At 40.8% G+C, this 27,064-nt stretch overlaps 1 protein-coding gene across 1 annotated transcript in view; it reads left to right on the forward strand.

Annotated features, from left to right (window-relative positions):
• The window catches only part of QSER1 (glutamine and serine rich 1), a 368,580-nt gene that overhangs the window by 158,511 nt on the left and 183,005 nt on the right, over window positions 1-27,064 (forward strand). The window contains exons 3-4 of the mRNA XM_053720408.1: window positions 11,703-11,864; window positions 22,087-25,686. Of these exons, the coding sequence (XP_053576383.1) occupies window positions 11,703-11,864; window positions 22,087-25,686 (3,762 nt within the window). The remainder of the gene's footprint in view (window positions 1-11,702; window positions 11,865-22,086; window positions 25,687-27,064) is intronic.

The raw sequence follows: 27,064 nt of genomic DNA on the forward strand, positions 1-27,064 counted from the left end.
AGTCCATGATCTAGTGACGTATGGGATAGAAATACCCAAGATGTGGATCTTTCCACCCAAGAGTCACTAGAGAGGGAGGGATAAAATAAAAACCGCTATTTCTGCTGAAAAATTAAATCCATACAAAAAAATAAGTCTTTCTTATAAATTATAAGAAAAGAACTTAAATCATAAGCAGAAGAATCAAACTGAGACAGCTGCCTGAAGAATTTTTCTACCAAAGACTGCTTCAAAAGAAGCAAATACATCAAAATTGTAAAATTTAGTAAATGTATGCAAAGAAGACCAAGTTGCTGCTTTGCAAATCTGATCAACCGAAGCTTCATTCTTAAATGCCCAAGAAGTGGCAAATAATCTAGTAGAATGAGCTGTAATTCTCTGAGGCGAAGACTGTCCCGCCTCCAAATAAGCCTTGTGAATCAAAAGCTTTAACCAAAAGCTCTTACAACATCCAAAGAATGTAAAGATCTTTCAAGAGTATTCTTAGGATTAGGACACAAAGAAGGAACAACAATTTCCCTACTAATGTTAGAATTCACAACCTTTGGAAGAAATTTAAACAAAGTCTGCAAAACAGCTTTATCCTGATGGAAAATCAGAAAAGGAGACTCACAAGAGAGAGCAGACAATTCAGAAACTCTTCTAGCTGAAGAGATAGCCAAAAGGAACAATACTTTCCAAGAAAGTAGTTTAATTTCCAAAGAATGCATAGGCTCAAAAGGAAGAGCCTGCAAAACCTTTAAAACCAAATTAAGACTCCAAGGAGGAGAAACTGATTTAATAACAGGCTTGATACGAACCAAAGCCTGAACAAAACAGGGAATGGCAGGAAGATTAGCAATCTTTCTATGAAATAAAACAGAGAGCAGAGATTTGTCCCTTCAAAGTACTTGCAGACAAACCTTTATCCAAACCATCCTGAAGAAACTGTAAAATGCTAAAAGAATGGCAAGAGAATTTATAAGAACACCATGAAATATAGGTCTTCCAAACCCGATAATAAATCTTCCTTGAAACAGACTTACGAGGCTGTAGCAAAGTATTAATCACTGAGTCAGAGAAACCTCGATGACTAAGCGTTCAATTTCCATACCTTCAAATTTAACGATTTGAGATCCTGATGGAAAAACGCCCCTTGAGACAGAAGGTCTGGTCTGCTAGTGCTATCAGAAACACATGTGATTGTTCCATTATGATCTTAGAGATCACCCTTGGAAGAACTACTAGAGGCAGAAAAATGTAAGCAGGTTGATAAAACCAAGGAACTGCTTACACATTCAACATCTCTGCCTGAGGATCCCTGGACCTGGAAAGGTACCTGGGAAGTTTCTTGTTTAGATGGGAAGCCATCAGATCTATTTCGGGAAGACCCCACATCTGTACAATCTGACAAAATATATCTGGATGGAGACCACTCCCCTGGATGTAAAGTCTGACGGCTGAGATAATCCGCTTCCCAATTGTCTACACCTGGGATATGTATCGCAGAAATTAGACAAGAGTTGGATTTCGCCAAAGAAAGTATCCGAGATACTTACTTCTTTCATCGCTAAAGGACTGCGAGTCCCAACCTGATGATTGACATATGCCACTGTTGTGATATTGTCTGTCTGAAAACAAATGAATGATTCTCTCTTTAATAGAGGCCAAGCCTGAAGAGCCCTGAAAATAGCACAGAGTTCTAAAATATTGATTGGTAACCTCGCCTCTTGAGTATTTCAAACCCCTTGTGCTGTCAGAGACCCCCAGACAGCTCCCCAACCTGTGAGACTTGCATCTGTTAAAATCACAGTCCAGGAAGGACGAACAAAAGAGACCGCTTGAATAAACGAATGATGGTCTAATCAAGAAAGTCAGAGAGAGTTGAATGTTGGGATTTAAGAATATCAATTGTGATATCCGAGTATAATCCCTGCACCATTGATTTAGCATGCAAAGCTGCAGAGGTCTCATGAAAACGAGCAAAGGGGATTGCGCCCGATGCTGCAGTCATGAGACCTTAAACTTCCATGCACATAGCCACTGAAGGGAATGATCAAGACAGAAGGTTTAGACGGGTTGAAACCAACTTCAAACGTCTCTTGTCAGTCATGGACACTGAATCTATTTGGAAACCTAAAAAGGTGACCCTTGTCTGAGGAATCAAACTCTTTGGTAAATTGATCCTCCAACCATGTCTTTGAAGAAACAACACAAGTGGATTTGTGTGAGATTCTGCTAAATGAAAAGATTGAGCCAGTACCAAGATACCGTCCAAATAAGGAAAAACCGTAATACCCTGCTCTCTGATTACAGATAGAAGGGCACAGAGAACCTTCGAAAAAATTATTGGAGCTGTCGCTAGGCCAAATGGAAGAGCGACAATTTGGTAATGCTTGTCTAGAAAAGAGAATCTCAGAAACAGATAGTGGTCTGGATGAAACGGAATGTGAAGATATGCATCCTGTAAGTTTATTGTGGACATGTAATGACCTTGCTGAACAAAAGGCAGAATAGTCCTTATAGTCACCATCTTGATAGTTGGGACCCTTCCAAAGTGATTAAAAAATTTCAGATCCAGAACTGGTCAGAATTAATTTTCCTTCTTCAGGACAATTAATACATTTGAATAAAAACCCCAGACCCTGTTCCAGAAGTGGAGCTGGTACAATTACCCCTGAAAGCTCCAGATCTGAAACACACTTCAGAAAGGCCTGAGCTTTCACAGGATTTGTTGGAACGTGAGAGAAAAATTCTTGTCACAGGAAGGAGGTCTTATTCTGAAACCTATTTGATACCCCTGAGAGACAATATTTTGAATCCAATGATTCTGAACGGAACCTGCCCAAACATCTTGAAATAATTTCAATTTGCCCCCCACCAGTAGAACTGGATTGAGGGCTGCACCTTCATGCAGTTTTAGGGGCTGGCTTTGGTTTCTTATAAGGCTTGGATTTTTTCCAACTCGAAGATGGCTTCCAATTGGAGCAAGAGTCCGTAGGGGAAGGAATAGTTTTCTGTTCTCTATTCTGTCGAAAGGAACAAAACCGATTAGAAGCTTTAGATTTACCCTTAGATTTTTTATCTTGGGGCAAAAAAACTCCCTTCCCCCCAGTAATAGTGGAAATAATAGAATCCAGCTGAGGACCAAATAAGTGATTACCCTGGAATGAAAGAGATAGTAACCTAGATTTAGATACCATGTCAGCATTCCATGATTTGAGCCATAAAGCTCTTCTAGCTAAAATAGCCAAAGACTTAGATTTAACATCAATCTTGATGATATTAAAAATAGCATCACAGATAAAATGATTAGCATGTTGAAGCAAACGAACAATGCTAGACAAATCAGGATCTTTTTCCCATTGTGCTAAGCTATCCAACCTAAAAATCGATGCAGCCGCAACATCAGCCATAGAAATGACAGGCCTGAGAATATAGCCAGAATGTAAATAAGCTTTCCTTAGATAAGTTTCAATTTTCCTATCTAAAGAATCCTTAAAATAAGTACTATCTTCCATAGGAATAGTAGTACGCTTGGCAAGAGTAGAAATAGCCCCATCAACCTTAGGGACTTTTCCCCAAAACTCTAAATTAGCCACTGGCAAAGGGTACAACCTTTTAAACCTAGAAGAAGGAACAAAGGCAGTACCAGGCTTAGACCATTCCTTAGCAATCACATCAGAAATAGCATCAGGAACAGGGAAAACCTGAGGAGTAATCACAGGTTTATAAACATAATTTAAACGTTAACTGGATTTGTTATCAAGAGGACCAGACTCCTCAATATCCAACACTTCTTTCAACAAAGAACGAATATACTCAATCTTAAAAAGATAAGTTGATTTATCAATGTCAATGTCTAAAGTAGGATCTTCTGAGTCAGAGAGATCCTCATCAGAGGTGGATATATCAGTATGTTGTCGGTCATTACAAAATTCATCAGTATCATGAGAAGTTTTAAGACCTTTTTACGTTTATTAGAAGGCAGAATAGCAGACACAGCCTTCTGTATTGCATCAGCAATATCATTTTTCATATCAACAGGGATATCATGTACATTAGATGTTGAGGGAACAACAGATACTGTACTAGTACTAATAGAAACATTTTCGGCATGCAAAAGCTTATCATGACAACTGTTGCATACTACAGCTGGAGGTGTAATCTCCGCTAGCTTACAACAGATACACTTAGCTTTGGTAGAACTGTGTTCAGGCAGCATGGTTCCTACAGCAGCTTCTGAGACAGGATCAGATTGAGACATCTTGCAAAATGTAAAAGAAAAAAATAACATTTAAACAAAAATTTCTCCAACATTGGTGTGTCCGGTCCACGGCGTCATCCTTACTTGTGGGATATTCTCTTCCCCAACAGGAAATGGCAAAGAGTCCCAGCAAAGCTGGTCACATGATCCCTCCTAGGCTCCGCCCACCCCAGTCATTCTCTTTGCCAACATCTCCACGGAGATGGTTAAGAGTTTTTTGGTGTTTAAATGTAGTTTTATTCTTCTATCAAGTGTTTGTTATTTTAAAATAGTGCTGGTATGTACTATTTACTCTGAAACAGAAAAGGATGAAGATTTCTGTTTGTAAGAGGAAGATGATTTTAGCAGACAGTATCTAAAATCGATTGCTGTTTCCACACAGGACTGTTGAGATGAAGTAACTTCAGTTGGGGGAAACAGTTAGCAGTCTTTTCTGCTTAAGGTATGACTAGCCATATTTCTAACAAGACCATGTAATGCTGGAAGGCTGTCATTTCCCCTCATGGGGACCGGTAAGCCATTTTCTTAGTTAAACATAAAAGAATAAAGGGCTTCAAAAAGGGCTTAAAAACTGGTAGACATTTTTCTGGGCTAAAACAATTGCTTTACTAGGCATATTATGCAGATTCTAACTAATTATTGGTATTATAATCTTGGGGAACGTTTAGAAAAACGGCAGGCACTGTGTTGGACACCTTTTTCAGATGGGGGCCTTTCTAGTTATAGACAGAGCCTCATTCTGGGACTGTATAGGGGTTAAATGTAAAAACGGCTCCGGTTCCGTTAATTTAAGGGTTAAAGCTCTGAAATTTGGTGTGCAATACTTTTAATGCTTTAAGATAAATTTTGGTGAATTTTGAACAATTCCTTCATACTTTTTCACATATTCAGTAATAAAGTGTTTTCAGTTTGAAATTTAAAGTGACAGTAACGGTTTTATTTTAAAACGTTTTTTGTGCTTTGTTGACAAGTTTAAGCCTGTTTAACATGTCTGTACCATCAGATAAGCTATGTTCTATATGTATGAAAGCCAATGTGTCTCCCCATTTAAATTTATGTGATAATTGTGCCATAGTGTCCAAACAAAGTAAGGACAGTAATGCAACAGATAATGATATTGCCCAAGATGATTCCTCAAATGAGGGGAGTAAACATGATACTACATCATCCCCTACTGTGTCTACACCAGTTATGCCCACACAGGAGGCCCCTAGTACATCTAGTGCGCCAATACTTATTACCATGCAACAATTAACGGCTGTAATGGATAACTCCATAGCAAATCTTTTATCCAAAATGCCTACTTATCAGAGAAAGCGCGATTGCTCTGTTTTAAACACTGAAGAGCAAGAGGACGCTGATGATAACTGTTCTGACATACCCTCACACCAATCTCAAGGGGCCATGAGGGAGGTTTTGTCTGATGGAGAAATTTCAGATTCAGGAAAAATTTCTCATCAAGCTGAACCTGATGTTGTGACATTTAAATTTAAATTAGAACATCTCCGCGCACTGCTTAAGGAGGTGTTATCTACTCTGGATGATTGTGACAATTTGGTCATTCCAGAGAAATTATGTAAGATGGACAAGTTCCTAGAGGTTCCGGTGCCCCCCGACGCTTTTCCTATACCCAAGCGGGTGGCGGACATAGTAAATAAAGAGTGGGAAAGGCCCGGCATACCTTTTTGTTCCCCCCCCTATATTTAAGAAATTATTTCCTATAGTTGACCCCAGAAAGGACTTATGGCAGACAGTCCCCAAGGTCGAGGGGGCGGTTTCTACTCTAAACAAACGCACTACTATTCCTATCGAAGATAGTTGTGCTTTCAAAGATCCTATGGATAAGAAATTAGAGGGTTTGCTTAAAAAGATTTTTGTACAGCAAGGTTACCTTCTACAACCAATTTCATGCATTGTTCCTGTCACTACGGCAGCGTGTTTCTGGTTCGAGGAACTAGAAAAATCGCTCAGTAAAGAATCTTCGTATGAGGAGGTTATGGACAGAGTTCAAGCACTTAAATTGGCTAACTCTTTTGTTTTAGATGCCGCTTTGCAATTAGCTAGATTAGCGGCGAAAAATTCAGGGTTTGCTGTCGTGGCGCGCTGAGTGCTTTGGCTAAAGTCTTGGTCAGCGGATGTGTCTTCCAAGACAAAATTGCTTAACATTCCTTTCAAAGGTAAAACATATTTTGGACCTGATTTGAAAGAGATTATTTCAGACATCACTGGGGGAAAGGGCCACGCCCTCCCACAGGATAGGTCTTTTAAGGCTAATAATAAGCCTAATTTTCGTCCCTTTCGCAGAAACGGACCAGTCTCTAATTCTGTATCCTCTAAGCAAGAGGGTAATACTTCACAACCCAAACCAGCCTGGAAACCAATGCAAGGCTGGAACAAGGGTAAGCAGGCCAAGAAGCCTACCACTGCTACCAAAACAGCATGAAGGGATAGCCCCCGATCCGGGACCGGATCTAGTGGGGGGCAGACTTTCTCTCTTTGCTCAGGCTTGGGCAAGAGATGTTCAGGATCCTTGGGCGCTAGAAATAGTTTCTCAAGGTTATCTCCTGGAATTCAAGGAACTACCCCCAAGGGGAAGGTTCCACAGGTCTCAATTATCTTCAAACCAAATAAAGAGACAGGCATTCTTACATTGTGTAGAAGACCTGTTAAAGATGGGAGTGATACATCCAGTTCCAATAAGAGAACAAGGAATGGGATTTTATTCCAATCTGTTCATAGTTCCCAAAAAAGAGGGAACATTCAGACCAATTTTGGATCTAAAGATCCTAAACAAATTTCTCAGGGTACCATCGTTCAAAATGGAAACTATTCGAACGATCCTACCTACTATCCAGGAAAATCAATTTATGACTACCGTGGATTTAACGGATGCGTACCTACATATTCCTATCCACAAGGAACATCATCAGTTCCTAAGGTTCGCTTTTCTGGACAAGCATTACCAGTTTGTGGCACTTCCATTTGGATTAGCCACTGCTCCAAGGATTTTCACAAAGGTACTAGGGTCCCTTCTAGCGGTTCTAAGACCAAGGGGCATTGCAGTAGTACCTTACTTGGACGACATCCTGATTCAAGCGTCGTCCCTGTCAAAAGCAAAGGCTCATACGGACATCGTCCTAGCCTTTCTCAGATCTCACGGATGGAAGGTGAACAAAGAAAAAAGTTCTCTGTCCCCGTCAACAAGAGTTCCCTTCTTGGGAACAATAATAGATTCCTTAGAAATGAGGATTTTTCTGACAGAGGTCAGAAAATCAAAACTTCTAAGCTCTTGTCAAGTACTTCATTCTGTTCCTCGTCCTTCCATAGCGCAGTGCATGGAAGTAATAGGATTGATGGTTGCAACAATGGACATAGTTCCTTTTGCACGAATTCATCTAAGACCGTTACAACTGTGCATGCTCAGACAGTGGAATGGGGATTATACAGACTTGTCTCCGACGATTCAAGTAGATCAAAAGACCAGAGATTCACTCCGTTGGTGGCTGACCCTGGACAATCTGTCACAGGGAATGAGCTTCCGCAGACCAGAGTGGGTCATTGTCACGACCGACGCCAGCCTAGTGGGCTGGGGCGCGGTCTGGGAATCCCTGAAAGCTCAGGGTCTATGGTCTCGGGAAGAGTCTCTTCTCCCGATAAACATTCTGGAACTGAGAGCGATATTCAATGCTCTCAGAGCTTGGCCTCAACTAGCAAAGGCCAAATTCATAAGGTTTCAGTCAGACAACATGACGACCGTTGCATATATCAATCATCAGGGGGGAACAAGGACTTCCCTGGCGATGAAAGAAGTGACCAAGATAATTCAATGGGCGGAGGATCACTCCTGCCACTTGTCTGCGATCCACATCCCAGGAGTGGAAAATTGGGAAGCGGATTTTCTGAGTCGTCAGACATTCCATCCGGGGGAGTGGGAACTCCATCCGGAAATCTTTGCCCAAATAACTCAATTATGGGGCATTCCAAACATGGATCTGATGGCGTCTCGTCAGAACTTCAAGGTTCCTTGCTACGGGTCCAGATCCAGGGATCCCAAGGCGACCCTAGTAGATGCACTAGTAGCACCTTGGACCTTCAACCTAGCTTATGTATTCCCACCGTTTCCTCTCATCCCCAGGCTGGTAGCCAGGATCAATCAGGAGAGGGCCTCGTGATCTTGATAGCTCCTGCGTGGCCACGCAGGACTTGGTATGCAGACCTGGTGAATATGTCATCGGCTCCACCATGGAAGCTACCTTTGAGACAGGACCTTCTTGTTCAGGGTCCATTCGAACATCCGAATCTGGTTTCCCTCCAATTGACGGCTTGGAGATTGAACGCTTGATTTTATCAAAGCGTGGGTTTTCAGATTCTGTAATAGATACTCTGATTCAGGCTAGAAAGCCTGTAACTAGAAAAATTTACCATAAAATATGGAAAAAATATATCTGTTGGTGTGAATCTAAAGGATTCCCATGGAACAAGATAAAAATCCCTAAGATTCTATCCTTTCTTCAAGAAGGTTTGGAGAAAGGATTATCTGCAAGTTCTCTGAAGGGACAGATCTCTGCTTTATCTGTTTTACTTCACAAAAGACTGGCAGCTGTGCCAGATGTTCAAGCATTTGTTCAGGCTCTGGTTAGGATCAAGCCTGTTTACAGACCTTTGACTCCTCCCTGGAGTCTAAATCTAGTTCTTTCAGTTCTTCAAGGGGTTCCGTTTGAACCCTTACATTCCGTAGATATTAAGTTATTATCTTGGAAAGTTTTGTTTTTGGTTGTAATTTCCTCTGCTAGAAGAGTTTCAGAGTTATCTGCTCTGCAGTGTTCTCCGCCCTATCTGGTGTTCCATGCAGATAAGGTGGTTTTGCGTACTAAGCCTGGTTTTCTTCCGAAAGTTGTTTCCAACAAAAATATTAACCAGGAGATAGTTGTACCTTCTTTGTGTCCGAATCCAGTTTCAAAGAAGGAACGTTTGTTACACAATTTGGACGTAGTCCATGCTCTAAAATTCTATTTAGAGGCTACTAAAGATTTCAGACAAACATCTTCCTTGTTTGTTGTTTATTCTGGTAAAAGGAGAGGTCAAAAAGCGACTTCTACCTCTCTTTCCTTTTGGCTTAAAAGCATTATCCGATTGGCTTATGAGACTCTCGGACGGCAGCCTCCTGAAAGAATCACAGCTCACTCCACTAGGGCTGTGGCTTCCACATGGGCCTTCAAGAACGAGGCTTCTGTTGACCAGATATGTAAGGCAGCGACTTGGTCTTCACTGCACACTTTTGCCAAATTTTACAAATTTGATACTTTTGCTTCTTCGGAGGCTATTTTTGGGAGAAAGGTTTTGCAAGCCGTGGTGCCTTCCATTTAGGTGACCTGATTTGCTCCCTCCCTTCATCCGTGTCCTAAAGCTTTGGTATTGGTTCCCACAAGTAAGGATGACGCCGTGGACCGGACACACCAATGTTGGAGAAAACAGAATTTATGCTTACCTGATAAATTACTTTCTCCAACGGTGTGTCCGGTCCACGGCCCGCCCTGGTTTTTTAATCAGGTCTGATGAATTATTTTCTCTAACTACAGTCACCACGGTATCATATGGTTTCTCCTATATATATTTCCTCCTGTCCGTCGGTCGAATGACTGGGGTGGGCGGAGCCTAGGAGGGATCATGTGACCAGCTTTGCTGGGACTCTTTGCCATTTCCTGTTGGGGAAGAGAATATCCCACAAGTAAGGATGACGCCGTGGACCGGACACACCGTTGGAGAAAGTAATTTATCAGGTAAGCATAAATTCTGTTATCTTATTTCCTAGTATAGCATTTTCAGGAATGGGAAAAAAATACAAATGCTAAAATAGGCAAAAAAGCAAATAGCATAGCCCTCCTAGCATATAGGAAGTGGGGTAAAATAAAATCACATTTTTTGGCGCCATGTATGACGCACAACGCAAAAGGAAGTATAAAAAAAATGTTGGCTCCAACAAACATCCGGAAATGACGCAACTCGCGTCATAACAGACATTACTTTGCACCAAACAACCTGGCGTCAACTAAGACGCCGGAAATGACGAATTTGCAACATCAAAGACACATTTGCGCCAAAAAATTCTCGCGCCAAGAACGCAATAAATAACAGCATTTTGCGCCCTTGTGAGCCTAATTTGCCCGTGAAATTAAAACAAGTCAAACTGGAAAAGAAGACTATACCCCAGGTAAGAAAAAACTTCCTAAAACATGATTCCCATCTGAAACTGCTAGACTGCAAAGGGAAATATACATAGACCTGACTCATGGCAAATATAAATAAATACATATATTTAGAACTTTATATAAATCCATAAAGCGCCAACCATAGCTGAGAGTGTCTTAAATAATGATACCTACTTACCGAAAGACACCCATCCACATATAGCAGATGGCCAAACCAGTACCGAAAACTATCAGCAGAGGTAATGGTATATAAGAGTATATTGTCGATTTGAAAAGGGAGGTAGGAGATTAATCCCTACGACTGATAACAGAGAACCCTTGAAAAGATTTCCCGTGAGAGAATCAATAGGCGATACTCCCTTCACATCCCTCTGACAAACACTGTACTCTGAGAGGAATTGGGCTTCAGAATGCTTAGAAGCACTTATTATAGAAGAAAACAAAAAAAATCAAGCACAAACTTACTTCACCACCTCCATAGGAGGCAAAGTTTGTAAAACTGAATTGTGGGTGTGGTGGGAGGTGTATTTATAGGCATTTTGAGGTTTGGGAAACTTTGCCCCTCCTGATAGGATTGTATATCCCATACGTCACTAGCTCATGGACTCTTGCCAATTACATGAAATAAATATAATTTAATAAAATAATAAAAATATTAAAAACCTGCAATTTTTAAAAATGTGAACTTCAACAACATTTGCTAAATCTTCCCTTGTAAGTGAATTGTTAAGCCAGTATATATTACTTGTGTACTTTCTCCATCCCCCATTCCTCCTAGGATTAACTTTTATTAACACGTGCTATTTAATTATTGTTGCAAAGTATTTATTTAGCCTTTGCAGAGGGGTTAAACACACGGAAATGTGCAAAGTTTTGCGTAAAGTGTAGCGGCAAGAATTGGTTTGATAATAAAGTGCATTAACAAATTAGAATATTTTATTTATTATTTGACCCTTTTGTAATCTAGTAAAAACCTTATACTATTGTAATCTAGTAAAAACCTTATACTATAACACAAAAGCTGCTTATTTAAAGTTCATTTTAGACACTGTACCTATAATGTAATCGTTGTATAATTCATTTTTCTTATTTATGTACTATATCTTTGCATCCTTACCATTTGTCTACATGATTGTTAGTTCTGAAGTAGATTGCTAGGCCTGATATTGAGACGGGCAATGTCTAATATGCAAATGTGCACTTTTGATTTCAGCAACACTAGGTACATCTTTATTTATTTATTTTAGGTCTGTCTGGAATTTTTGATGCTGGCCTGCATGTGACTGGTGGGAACACTACGGAAACTTCAGTGATGAATTTTCTCTCTGCTATTGAGTCTCGGACTGCCCAGGCAGCTTCATCAGGGACAACACTCCTGCCCCAGTTCAGAGCTCCTTCATGGCAGACTGGTAATTTTTTTCCCAGGCTATCATATGTTTTCTATATGCATAATGAAAAGGTGAAAGTGTTAGAGCTACATATTCCTCCTTTTTTCCCCTTTATATATATATATATATATATATATATATATATATATATATATATATATATATATATATATATATATATATATATATATATATATATATATTCCTCGTTTGCAAGAAGGCACTCACTGGTCTTTTAGTAAAAAACAACTTTTAATTCATAGATTTAAAAAGCAATTACATCCATAACGTTTCGATGTCGTTATGACATCTTTGTCAAATGTTCTGCTAACATCACCAATATAGGACAAACATGTTCCCAAAGTAGAACATGTTTGTCCTATATTGGTGATGTTAGCAGAACATTTGACAAAGATGTCATAACGACATCGAAACGTTATGGATGTAATTGCTTTTTAAATCTATGAATTAAAAGTTGTTTTTTACTAAAAGACCAGTGAGTGCCTTCTTGCAAACGAGGAATGGATACAATTTATATGAAGTGCACCCTGGCAGTTGTGGTAATGTAAGACTGTGCTTATCTCTCTTTGGAGGATATATATGGCTGCACTCATAAGTGAGATGGCACTATATAGATGGATAGTGCAAATAGGCAGGCTGAATTTCGCAGCCACCAGCAGGTTTCTGGCAACAACCTCCAAGGGGAATTCCTCCTTAGGAAACCAAACTCAGTTTGCTGCATCACCTGATCGCTAAGATCCAGAAGTAGATACAAAGTTGCAGATAAAAAAGTATAATTTATTCCAAGTGTGCAGCATAAAATCACATAGTAGAAGCTTGTAAATACATGAAAGGGAAATTAGGGATAGCAGCAAGCAGACATGTTTCGTGCGGGTCCACCGCATTTGTTGGAAACATGTTTGCTTGCTGCTATCCCTAATTTCCTTTTCATGTATTTATGAGCTTCTGTTATGTGATTTTAAGCTGCACATGTAAAATAAATTATACTTTTTATCTGTAAGTTTGTATGCACTTCTGTATTAGATCTTAGCGATCAGGTGATGCCGCAAACTGTTTGTGTTTGATTTCCTGCCTTGTTTAGCGTCGAGCCGAACACGCTGTTTGCTGGGCACCGTACAGCTGAGGAGTATAGGCCATACCTTGACTGTGTACCTGCTGACCAACGCTAGCCTGGGATGAACCTCTCTGCTGGTAAGCTCCATTGTTGTTTTGCATTTTGAATTCCTCCTTAGACTTGAGTCTCCAATATACAGCCACAGGCAATCAGGAGAAATCCACAAACGCTGCAAATGTGTCACAATTTCATGGACTATGTGTAGTATAGCGCCCCATGTTTACTTTCTATACAAAGTGACTTTGTTGTTTTGACTGGTTCATTCATGTAAAAAGGGAAAAAGAAGGGGACAGGCGCAACAGCGACTCAAAGTATCCGTTTATTTTATACACACGTAAAACATACAATATTTCACTTACAGGATTGCAATAGGTTATTCGCCTTTTGTTTAAAAGTGATTTGATTCTCCTGGTTAGCAGTGCATAGTCACCATAGGTAGATTGCAACACTTCTCCTTTAGTGGAGCTTTCATTTGCAGCGGTCTGGTCTCTTTTTAACCGCACTATAAAAGGAATAAATTCATTTGGAAGCCTGAGATTGAAAGGACAAACAGAGTGCAAAAGCGTCCGCCCATAGTGCGGTTAAAAAGAGACCAGACCGCTGCAAATGAAAGCTCCACTAAAGGAGAAGTGTTGCAATCTACCTACGGTGACTATGCACTGCTAATCAGGAGAATCAAATCACTTTTAAACAGAAGGCGAATAACCCATTGCAATCCTGTAAGTGAAATATTGTATGCTTTACATGTGTATAAAATAAACGGATACTTTGAGTTGCTGTTGCGCCTGTCCCCTTCTTTTTCCCTTTTTAGCTGTTTAGACCGGAGACTGGAGTACTGTCGCAAGTTTCTGGGGAGGCTGCATAGAACAAGCGAAGCATCAAGGAATTAACATCTTTACACACTGTGTGCTACACGGGTACTTTGAAAGCAGTTGTACCATTCATCAATTACGGTACTGTTTCTAAAACTCTGGTGTGGATATTTTTGGACATTCACTGCTTTTATTGGCATATAATCTTAACTGAGTATTTTTTTTACACCTTATATTTTATTATGATTTAATATTTTAATAATATTTTAACAGCTTCAACAGTTTTTATTGTTATCAGTATCAGGGATACAAACTAGTATAAAAGTTATTATAGCTAGCTATAGAGTGCATATTGTGTCACCTAATATCAAATTGATTTCTATTCTTATAGCCCAGTTAGTCCATTAGAAGCGCTGCTTCATATTGAGTGGTTCATTCATGGCTTTTACTCTCTCTCTCTCTCTCTCTCTCTCTCTCATATTCTGCTATGTGAAGAACATTGGAATGGGAAAAATTCATATTTCTTTCCTAAGATATGGTGAGCCCACGGGATCATCAATTACTGTGAATAATAGAACGCCTGGCCAGCAGGAGGAGGCAAAGAGCACCACAGCAAAGCTGTTAAGTATCACTCCCATTCCCACAATCCCCAGTCATTCTCTTTGCCTTCAGTGCAAGGAGGAGGTGAAGTTTTGGTGTCTGAAGAATTTCTCTTCAATCAAGATTTTATTATTTTGAAAGTCACAGTAGTTTTTGCTACTGACCTTTCCTATCTTGAGAGGGTCTAGCTGTACTCCACGTTAGTCTCTTCAGTAGGGCAGTGGTGGCTTTCAAGCAGTTAGCAACTTGTGAGGTGGGCCTCACTGCGTTTTCCTGACAAATTGCTTCCCTGATATAGAAAACCAGAGTAGGTTTACTCTGTCCTTTTTATTTCCACAGGTCTCTGCGAGGAGTGGCTTCCTTTCATGCCGGATGAGATGTCGTCCTGCCAGACAGTGAAGGGTGCAGGTAAGTGTCATTTTGTTTTCTTCTGGGGAAGAGCTCTGGCACTGAAAATAGGCTGAATTGAACACGGGAGGCTCAGGAATCATAAGGGCAGGGTGCAGGCACTGTGTGACGTTTAGAGAGATGGGTATTAGTGGTGGCTCAATAATTTTATTTTTAATCCGTTTTTTGAGGAACTGGTCAGAATCTTTTATTCCCTCACATTCTATAGTAAGACTTTGGTCAGGGAAACTTTAGGCAGTGTGTATATTACAGTATGGCCGCCGAGACCACTCCTGTCATTATAGGAGAGGCGGATCCCTTTTTGAGGCGGCAATGACTGTTAAAGCGCGTGTTTTTTTTCACTGGGAGGTGGCTTCCGTGACGCAACAATTTCCTGTTTGCTGTGCGATCCACGAGCTTCAACAGAGACAGTCCTAGAGGTCCGGAGCTGCTGCGATCAGGCATCAGTGTCTCAATCAGCTCCGTGGTGCAGAGGGGGGCAGGAAGGCATCTCAGCTATATTGCTGAGGTGTACAGGGCGGATATAAGAGGTTTTATTAGGTCCCTTGGTGTTTAAAGAAAAACTTTGGCAATCCTATTTATATATTGATTACACTTTTTCCCTATTAAGGGATTGTGATTACGTTGGGAATCACTGCCTTAAAGAGACTATTCAATTTAAAGAAAAATGTTTTTGTGTTGAATTTTCTTGCAATATGAACCAAGAGTCTGTGCCGGCTGTAGAGTGCAAGCTGTGTTTTGATAAACAAGTGGAACCTCCTTTGCCCTTTTGTTCCTCTTGTATTGAGAGAACTCTAATATACAAAAATATACTTTTCTGAGCCACCATTCTCTCAGGATGATGCTGGTCAAGTAATGCCACAGCCTTCTCCTCAAGCGTCCCAAACTTTATTGTCGTCGGATGCAGTGCCCTGCGGTTCCTCACAATCTCCTGGAGAAGTATATTTGCATGCAGAAATTGCTGCCCAGGTATCCTTGGCAGTATCCTCGGCGCTAGCTGCCATCCCCATGCTTCAGGGAAGACGCAAGAAGAAAACTAGGGAATCGGATAGTAAGGTTTCTGATCCAGTAGAGGCTAACCAAGTTGCTCTTTCACAGAAGTCGGAAGAGGAGGATACTTCGGTAGCCTCTAAGGGTGAAAGCTCAGATTCGGATAGGATAATCCTTTCTTCGGATGCTGAAGTAGTTTCTTTCAGATTCGAGCTTGAACAACTTTGTGTTTTGTTAAAGGAGGTTTTGGCTACCTTGGACGACTCCGATACTCCTGTCGTTGTCAACCCTAAGAAATCTAGCAAATTAAATAGATACTTTGATGTACCTTCCCATGTTTCCAGTGCTAGACCGTGCTATGGAGATTATTGCCCGGGAATAGGAGAGACCTGGAATTCCTTTTTCTCCCTCTCCCGTCTTTAGGAAGATGTTCCCCGTGGCTGACTCCATTAAAGAGTTGTGGCAGTCGGTCCACAAGGTAGAAGGGGCTATCTCTCTATACTGGCCAAGAGGATTACTATTCCTATTGAGGATGGATGCTCTTTCAAGGACCCTATGGACAAGAAGCTGGAGGCTTTCTTAAAGATGTATATTCATCAGGGCTTACAATGGCAACCTGCGGTGTGTATTGCTACAGTGACAAGTGCAGCAGCTTATTGGTTTGACGCTTTGTCTGAGTCCCTCCAAGCAGAGACTCCTTTGGAGGAGATACAGGATAGGATAAAGGCTCTTAAGTTTTATCACTGACGCTTCTTTGCAGGTCATTAAGTTGGGGGCCAAAATATCTGGTTTTGCAATTTTGGCACGTAGAGCGCTATGGCTGAAATCTTGGTCAGCGGATGTTTCTTCTTAATCTAAGCTTTTGGCCATTCCTTACAATACCTTGTTTGGGCCGAGTTTGGCAGAAATTATTTCCGATATCACGGGTGGTAAAGGATCTTTTCTGCCTCAAGATAGGAAGAATAAATTGAAAGGACGTCAGAGTAATTTTTGTTCCTTTCGTAGCTTTAGAGGTAAGTCTTCCCCCCTCATCTACCAAGCAGGAACAGTCCAAGCCTTCTTGGAAACCCAGTCAGTCTTGGAACAAGGGGAAGCAATCTAAGAAACCCGCAGCTGAATCTAAGTCAGCATGAAGGGTTTGCCCCGATCCGGGACTGGATCAAGTGGGGGGCAGACTCTCTGATTTCTAATGCATGGATACGAGATGTCCCAGACCCGTTAGCCATGGACATAGTATCCCAGGGTTACAAGTAAGAATTCAAGACCTTTCCTCCCAGGGGCAGATTCCACCTCTCAATGTTACCTGTAGACCTCACCAGATAAAAAGAGAGGCCTTCTCCTGGGAGTGATAGTTCCAGTACAGGAACAGGGTCTAGGGTTCTATTCCAACCTGTTCGTGGTTCCCAAAAAAGAGGGAACTTTCAGGCCTATTTTAGATCTAAAGTTCCTCAACAAGTTTCTCAGAGTGCCGTCCTTCAAAATGGAGACTATCCGTTCCATTCTTCCTCTAGGCAAGAAGGTCAGTTCATGACGACCATAGACCTGAAGGATGCGTACCTCCACGTTCCCATTTACAGGGATCATCACAAATTTCTGAGGTTTGCCTATCTGGACAAACACTTTCAGTTTGTGGCCCTTCCATTTAACCTCACCACAGCTCCCAGAATCTTCTCAAAGGTCCTGGGAGCTCTGCTGGCAGTAATTCGGTCTCAGGGAATTGCAGTGGCGCCTTATCTGGACGACATTCTGGTTCAGGCACCATCTTTTCAACTAGCAAAATCTCATTCAGAGATCTTGTTGTCTTTTCATCGTTCCCACGGATGGAAGGTGAATTTGTAAAAAAGTTCCCTTGTTACGGCTACAAGGGTAGTCTTCTTAGTAACCATTATAGATTCCCTATCAATGAAGATATTTCTGATGAAGGTCAGAAGAGCCAAGATTCTTCTTGCCTGTCTCTACAGTCTGCTGTACGGCCATCAGTGGCTCAATGTATAGAGGTAATTGGTCTGATGGTAGCTTCCATGGACATAGTTCCCTTTGCTCGATTCCATTTGAGAGCTCTACAGTTATGCATGCTCTGTCAATGGTACTGGGATTATGCAAACTTGTGTCAGAGGATAGATAGTTCTAGATCAATCAACAAAAGACTCTCTTCCGTGGTGTCTGTCTCAAGAACATCTGTCCCAGGGGACATGCTTTCAGAGACCCTCATGGGTGATTGTGACCACGAATGCCAGCCTGCTGGGCTGGGGAGCAGTCTGGGACTCGTTGAAGGCGCAGGGACTTTGGTCTCAGGAGGAATCTGCTCTCCCCATAAACATATTGTAGTTGAGAGTGATCTTCAATGCCTTGATGGCTTGGCCTCAGCTGGCTTTAGCCCGGTTTATCAGGTTCCAGTCAGACCACATAACCTCAATGGCTTACATCAACCACCAGGGGGGAACTCTGAGTTCCTTCGCCATGAAAGTGGTGGCTCGAATCATTCAGTAGGCGGAAGCTCACAATTGCTGTCTTTCTGCCATCCACATTCCGGGAGTGGACAACTGGGAAGCGTATTTTCCTGATAGATTCTCTGGCAGTTCCTTGGAACTTCAAGTTGGCATACCTTTTTCCCCCGTTTTGCTTTCCTTCCACGAGTCACTGCTCGGATCAAGCAGGAGAGAGCATCAGTGATTCTAATAGCTCCTGCATGGCCTCGCAGGATCTAGTATGCAGATCTAGTGGAAATGTCATCTCTACCGACGTGGAGACTTCCTTTGAGGAAGGACCTTCTACTTCAGGATCCTTTTCTTCATCCAAATCTCATTTCTCTGAAGCTGACTGCTTGGAGATTGAACGCTTAATTTTATCTAGGCGTCGTTTTTCTGAGTTGGACATTGAGACCATGATTCAGGCTCCCAAGCCTGTTACTAGAAAGATTTACTATACATTATAGCTTAAATACCTTTTTTGGTGCGAATCAGGATTCCAAGAATTTTATCTTTTCTCCAGGAGGGTTTGGAGAAGGGTTTGTCTGTCACTACTCTGAAGGGTCAGATTTCTGCTCTATCCATTTTGCTGCACAAGCGTCTGGAGGACGTACCAGATGTGCAATCTTTTTGTCAGGCCTTGGTCAGAATCAGGCCTGTGTTTAAATCTGTTGCTCCACCTTGGAGCTTTAACCTTGTTCTTAAAGTTTTGCAACAGGCTCTGTTTGACCCTATGAATTCTATTCCAGTGCAAATGACGGCTCTGAGCCGTCGCAGAGTTTCTCAATCAGGTGCTAACGATGGCTCAGAACCGTCGCTAGCACTCTCCCACCTTGAGGGAGATCTGGGGGCTCCCACCCGCTCCGGCGATCGGGCCTGTATAGTGACAGGCTTTGCCAGTGCTTCACGTTTTGCGCTGTGATGTCACGCACAATGACATGATGACGTCACCGTGCAACTTTATTTAAAATAGACAATGACAAGAATAGGGAAAGGGGTCATGCTGCTTATAATCCTGTAACTTAGGCATCTAAGCAGCTGCAAGACCCCCAAGACCCACTGTTGGAAAGGTAATCGCCTAAGTCTTGAGGATCTGTAAAAAAAAAAAAAATATTTTAAAAAATAAATTAAAAAAAAAAACTTACATCAGCTTAGCACCCAGGTGGGAAAGTGCTTAGCACTCAAAGGGTTAAGTTATTATATTGGAAGGTTGTGTTTCTTATTGCTGTATCTTCTGCTCAGAGTTTCGGAACTCTCAGCTTTGCAGTGCGATTCGCCTTATCTCATTTTTCATGCAGATCAATCAGGAAATTGTTGTTCCTTCTCTGTGTCCTAATCCTTCTCATAAGGAACGTTTGTTGCACAATCTAGATGTTGTGCGGGCTCTTAAATTCTATTTGAAGGCGACTAAGGACTTTCGCCAGTCTTCTGCATTGTTTTTTTCTCTGGGAGACGTAAAGGTCAGAAAGCCACTGCTACTTCTCTTTTCCTCTGGTTGAGAAGTATAATTCTTATAATTTGTTTGGCGTATGAGACTGCTGGACAGCAGCCTCCGGAATCACAGCTCATTCTATTAGGGCTGTTTCTTCTTCTTGGGCTTTCAAAAATGAAGCCTCTGTGGAACAGATTTGCAAGGCTGCAACTTGGTCCTCTTTGCATATTTTTTCTAGATTTTATAAATGTGATACTTTTTGCCTTGGCTGAGGCTTCTTTTGGGAGAAAGGTTCTTCAAAAGGCAGTGCCTTCTGTTTAGGTTACCTGTCTTGTCCCTCCCTAATCATCAGTGTCCTCTGGCTTGGGTATTGAATCCCAACAGTAATTGATGATCCCGCCTCCTTTTGTTTCTGAGACAGTTTTTTTGTCTAAACCTCAGGCACCTCTGCACCTTGTGTTATTCCTTTTCTCCATTTTCCTTTGGTCGAATGACTGGGGATTGTGGGAAGGGGAGTGATACTTAACAGCTTTGCTGTTGTGCTCTTTGCCTCCTCCTGCTGGCCAGGAGTGATATTCCCAACAGTAATTGATGATCCCGTGGACTCACCATATCCGGAAAGAAATGTATCAGGTAAGCATAAATTTTGTTTTTCATGTCGTGTTAGCGCACTTCCCCCCACACACACACTTTTTTATCCCTCTTACGGATAGCTTTGTTATTATTCCCTTAAATATTTTCTATATCTGTCACATCACTTTCTTGATTATTATTTAGTAATTTATATTGGTAGGTCAGTATAAGCAATTTTACTAAAAAAAATAAGCCAACCTGAACATATGGGGACATGTCTCTACTCCAGGAAGGAATGTGAGTATACGCACAAAGAGAGCAGGGTGTAACTGTTTTTAAGTATGAAATGATTAAAATAAATTTGTATTCTTTAGTTTATATTTAAGGAAAGTGTTTTGTATGACCCTAGGGTGTTCATTTATTTTGATAGTTCCTACTAGGTATGTGCAGAATTTATTTATTCGGCATTCATTATAGAATCAAATGCCAAATATGGTTGCAGGTAGCTGCATTCGACTATTTTTAGTGTCAACTTTATTGGAGTACATATTAATTCAGATATTTGTATGTTGCACTTTTACAATAATAAATCTGGCCCCAAAATAGTATGTGTAAAGACATACCTGGGTAAGGTTACTGGTAGAAGAATCCAGGGTCAGGTTATTGAGCATACCCTTACGTATACCCCTACTGAGGGAAACCTGAATTGGGAACAGGTCCGTCAGAGAGGTTGACTTTGGACTATCCTTTGGCCCCCCCCGTGCCTGTTAGAAGGTAGCCAAGGCTAAGCGAGGAGATCAGTACAAAAACATCAGACCAAAGAGGAGGAGACAGAGAAACAGTTTAATACTCAGGCCAAGGGTTAATACTGATAAAGGGGGTCAAGCAGTAAGGCAGAATCTGTATAGATAGCCAGGAGTCAAAGAGTCAGAAGACAGGGTCAAGTATAGGGAAGGACAATCAGAGATACCACTTGAGATTTCTGAGTGCTAGAGAGACTAGTGACTTGACATTAGAATAACCAAGCACTTTCTGAAGGGGATTGTGGGTATTTATAGGCCTTGGCTGGGCGTCCCTATGCTGTAATGGTGTAATCGATGATTCAGTACTTGTGCCCGCACTAACCCACCAACAGAGACTACAAAATTTAGCTGGGTTTGTGCGCGCCTGCGTAGGATAGCGCATTTCAAACACCTACCTGCTGTCAATTAGTGACTGTTATCTGAGTTACCATGCCGAGACTTGGGCTGAGGTTAGCACACTTTGTAGTTCTAGACTTAGCGCACCTGGAGACTGTGTTGATGACCATTTATCAGATAGCGTTTAGGTAACTGTGCCTAGTAAAGCAAGTGTTAGCTCGCCCATAGCCTGTGTCAGAGTTAGATAATAATTTAAGTGGACCCATCAGCTGCATTAAGTGCGATGACATGCTACCTATGACCATATTTGGCATTAATTTCTATAACGAATGCGGAACGACGAAATTCTGCACATGGCTAGTTCCTACATATGTTTATCCACGGTTTCTTGCTTTTAGCAAAGAGGACTAATCTTTTCAAAAGAGAAGCCACATCAAATTTTTGTTTTCTTTTCCTTCTGAAATACATTGTACTAAACCTTATATGCCCAAAGATCTAAAATCCTGATTTGACCCCACAAAGAGACAACAGCCCTCTGTTGTGAATAAAGGGAGTTTAAGCAATAATGAGATTGCATAATAAAAAAAAACTTAAATTGGAGGGTCTAAAATGGTTTCTTATTTACCTGTAGCTATTCTAGGTGTTAAATCAAGTAATAACTGTTAACTTTTTTATTATTATTTCAGGTATGCATTCCTCAGCAGCTACAGAACTGTTTGTTACAGGAGCATTACAAACATCTGGAACATTTCCAACCTCTGCTCTTTCTGCGTATCAGCACCCAAACACATTTAGCTCTAGAAACTTTGCCACAACTCCATCTTTAACACTTCAAGATGGAACTTTCAGTGCAACAACAAATGGTTTGCTCTCTCCACATGATCCTTTGTTGCAGATAAAGACTTCACAGACACCAACTGCTTTGACTTTTGAACGTCTTGGCAGTGCTGTGTTAAGCACTGGCATACCACAATCCTCTACATATCGATCTGCCCAGGAGTCTGCGCCCCATCTTTTACAGCCACAGTTCAGCTTGTTACCATCAGCACTTGGAGGAACACAACAGACTGCTCAGCCATATAGTACATCAGTCTTCACAGGTTCCACTGCCTCCATCGAAAGAGCACTTCAGAGAGAATGTAGTGTTATTAAACACCATCAGAGGCCTTCAAGTACACAGTCTGTTCAGGCACAGCTATCTGGTACTCAGCATTCCCTACAAAATTATTTAACAAGTGCAAGTGGAGTTACATTACAAGACTCATCAAGACAGTCTGCTCTGTTATGTGCTCCACTGGGAGCTCTAACTCAGGTGAGCAATGGGGGACCAGTGCAGAAAACCTCTCAAGTTTCAGTGGAATTATCTCAATCTTATCCCTCTGTCATACCATCTCCTGGTTACCCTCCCTCTTCTACAAAAGCAAAAAACTGTCCTACAAAAGCACCCCCAAGGTCCTCAAAAACACCGAAGTCTCAAAATATAGTCTCTCCTGGGCAGGCCCAAAGTTACAGCAAGTCTTCACAGAACCAAAGTTCTGTCATTTCAAGCCAAGCACAAATATATTCCTCTGCACAGCTACCTAGTCTTCTTTCTGTAAGCCAGTCCCCTGATTATGTGTCAACCCAGTCCCCAAATTTACCATCTGTCAGTCATTCACAAGTTTTTTCTACAATCAAATCAGAGAAGTTGCCTCCATTGTACAAACCACTTACTGTATTTTCAAGTCAATCACAAACCATAACCTCGGGCAGTGAAACACTAAGTTACTCATCAGAACAGCCTCTTGCTCTTTCTTCAGTTTCCAGTGACAATTACTCTGATCAAAGGAGAGATTTGTCTTCTGCTAACCAGTCACAAACCTATACTTCCAGTAACACTCAGGGTTTAACTCCAGTTAGTCAACCGCAGGTTAGCTATTCATCTCAATCACAGGTGATGTCACCAGTAAGTCCTTCAGAAAGCTATACTTCTGCACAAAACTTACCACTGGCTTCACCATCTCTTCCATTCTCTGCTTCCTCCCGTGGTCAGAATATGAACGCCTCAAGTCCAACCCAAAATTTTATTTCTATGCATTCATCACAAAATACAGCAGGATCCACCTCACCACAGTCCCAGAAGTTTTTGCCAACTGTACAGCCATCTTCATTTGCATCACCAACTCATTCTCAGTCACTGCAGAATAACAGAACCTCGACAGACTCAAAAGCATATGTCAAAAGGAAGTCTGAAACCAATTTATTTGCTTCAGTGAAACAAGAAGACAAGTTTCAGATTCAAGATTTGCAGTCATTACAACAGCAGACTAATATAGAATCTTCAACACAAGGAATAAGTGAAGGAGAAATAAGTGCTCAAGAGACATCATACAGTGTTTCAAAAACAGACGACCGATATGCTCAGAGTGTTATTAAAAGTAATTCCCGTCTGGAAGACCAGGTACTTGGACTTCAAGGATCAAAAAAAGATGAAAGAATGATAAGTCCAGTGGCACACATGTCCCAGCACGTGGGCCATGTAAATAACTCAACAGGCCATGATGCCAAAAAATCAGCAGAGTTGGTACAATCCTCACAAGTAAGTGCTAAAGACCTTAGTCAACATTCGATAATGCACAAAGTACATGATACAAAGTTGCAGGAGCAGTCCAGTACATCGCCACAGATTCAAGCTTTAAGGCATTCTCAGCACCTACAGTTACAAGGTGCACAGGTACTTCTGGATCCCGGCTGTGATTTGCAGATTTTTCAGCAGTCTATTTTACAGTCAAGCCTGGGACAAACAAAGCCAACTCCATCATTGGAACGCATTCAGAGTCCTCAACAGGTATCCCACCAGTTTTTACAAATGGATGGACAAATTAATCAAAGCAATGGAGGACAATCTCAACAAACAATCCACACTCAAGGTTCTGAAGTAATAAAAATGGATACATCAGATGGAAAACATCTGCAGTCACATTTGCACCCAAAAGATCATTTTAACCAGAGAGCTCGACTTGATTCTAAGAATCAGTTTGATACTCTTAATCCAATGTGTTTCACAGAATCTATGCTGCTTAGCGATGAAAGGAACTTTTTGTCTCATGTTGATGACATACTTGCAGCTACAGCAGCTCAAGAGTTTGCCAAATCTTCTAATGAAGATAATTTATCTGTAAAAAATGAGGATTCAAAATCACGCTTTCAAACTATAAATGTTAGACACATGTCTCCAAACTACAGTTCTACAAAGCCGCAAACCATAAATGCTCTTTCTTTAAATGGTGGCCAAACAGCAATAAACCTTTCTACCGTTTCTGCGGCACAGACCAAAAATGCAAGTCTAGAGCAAGCTAGAATACAGCCTTTAGAGCAAGACATTTCAGCAGGAATGAGCTCACCTGTGCTTGGACCTAGCCAAGATGAGCATCAGAGCAGTTCTGAAATTGGTAATAAGCATTCTAATTCTAACCTGGAATCTAAAGGAGTTAACAATATTCCAGATAATGGAAGGGACTCAGAATTCCTTTCTGTTAACAAGAGCTTAAGTGAAGAAAATGGTTCGTCTGAAGGAGATTTTATGATGACTTCAGATGAAAATGCAGCAGGAACTGGCCAAATTCAAGGACAGCATCCAACAAAAAATGATCTACAAGTAAGCACTAGCTCTAGTGGCCATATAGAAGAGGACTGTCAAGATCTATCACAGGATGGTATTCAAAAGATCAAGGGGGCAGATAAAATGCCCATTAAACAGTTTGCAGAAGATGAAAATGCAAATCAGAAGCAAGTTAAACGTAATGTTACATTAAAACGTCCCATTTCCAAGAGTTCAGATTCGTGTATGCCATATTCTCATGTTTCAGAAGGGTATTATGATACATACCAACACCAGGAAAAAATGCGTCAAAAAATAAAAGAAGTAGAAGAGAAGCAACCAGAAGTTAAAACTGGATTTATTGCATCTTTTTTAGACTTTTTAAAAACTGGACCAAAGCAGCAGTTTTCCGCCCCTGCTGTTCGTGTCCCAAACCGCATTCGGAGGCCTTGCACTCCAGTAATAAAAGCACCTTGTTCTAGTCCACTTCCTCAGACACAATCGGCTGCAACTAGCCAAGCTTCTGATGTTAACAGCACAAGTTCTCCCAAAAAAACAGAAGAGGAATTAAAGAAAAACCTGGAAACACTGCCTTCCTTCTCTTCTGATGAAGACGATTCAGTGGGAGGCAATAATGATCTCCAGAAGAGCATATCTACAGCACTTTCTGCCTTGGATGAGACTGGTGACAAAAAGAACAAATCAGGTATGTTCTACACTTTTTGAAAAATGTCCCAGTGCATTTAATTATTTTTTTTTTACTTACAATTATTTGGTATCATCGTGCTTGGCATCACACAAAAAAAATTCTAAATCTAATTAAGAGACCGCATTTACATATACAGGGTATTGAGTTTTTGCACAAAAATACTATGAAGTTAAAGCTATTTAAATAGTTTCCCATTATCTCCTGTTCAGTTCCTGCTAATGCTTATTGGAAGTGAACAATGGATACTGCTATATTATTTTAAAAATGACAGTATACTCTGTTCCTTCATAACTTTCTTCATGCGCAAACTTTTATTGTTTTGGAGTGTGGTGTGTGTTTAAGTATTAGAGGTTAGACTACAAGATATTTTTGGAATCTAGTTATTGCTTGTTTAAAGTATGCAGGTGAAGATGTTTAAAAATGCATTATCTTGAAGAAATGTTTGTCCTTGACTATAGTTTATGAAGCATCTGTTCCAACCACTTTTTTATGAGCCGAGGATACATTTAATTATACCTACTAATATACAGTATAACTATATGCATAAAGAAGCTTTGTTTTATCACTGACACCTGAGGAGCCTACATTTATAGCATTTGAAAGGTACTTATAAATTACCTGATTGAAGTAAATTAAAAACATCCTGTCCAAACAGGAACTTACAGAGGAAGAAAAATCACTACTGAGCAAGGGAATGGGCTTTGCCCCTACGAATACTTTTTCAGCTTTCAAAACTATCATTGACATTAATAAATTTGTCAGGAAATTGACATTAAAACGCTTTTTTAATTTGCAGAAGGAAGAATCAGCATTAGAAGAATGTGCAAATGATAATTCAGATTTAATGGTTGACCATAGCAGTATTGTAGGTGAGATGGGCTCAGCAACCCTCAAATTTGGTGACTGTATAACACTTAATGAATTAAAATCTTTAGAATGTGAACATGGTCCAGAGGACAGTGATATACAGTCACCCAGAAGGGGGAGGTCAGAGTTCTATCCCACAAACTTCAGGGGTCCATATATTAATATGTATCAGAGGAGAGTCCAGAAGGATTTGTTAGATTTAGAGACAGAGATAAAAACAAAGGGCTCCACAGGGAAACCTAATCTCACAAAAGCAGAATTTAATGCATTACACAAATTAAAACAAAATGATAGTATTGTGATAAGAACATCTGACAAGGGTGGTAATGTAGTGGTCCTTGATAAAGAATACTACTGCAATGAGGCTTACAGACAATTGTCTGATACCAAAACATACAGAAAGCTGGATAGGAATCCAACACAGATATTTAAGTCTAAACTTTATTCTATAATAGAACAAGGAATAGCCATCAATGTCTTCACTGAGGAACAGGTCAAAAATATGATA

Source organism: Bombina bombina, chromosome 7 (genome assembly GCF_027579735.1).
Source record: "Bombina bombina isolate aBomBom1 chromosome 7, aBomBom1.pri, whole genome shotgun sequence".
In the NCBI taxonomy this organism is placed as follows: Eukaryota; Metazoa; Chordata; class Amphibia; order Anura; family Bombinatoridae; genus Bombina; species Bombina bombina.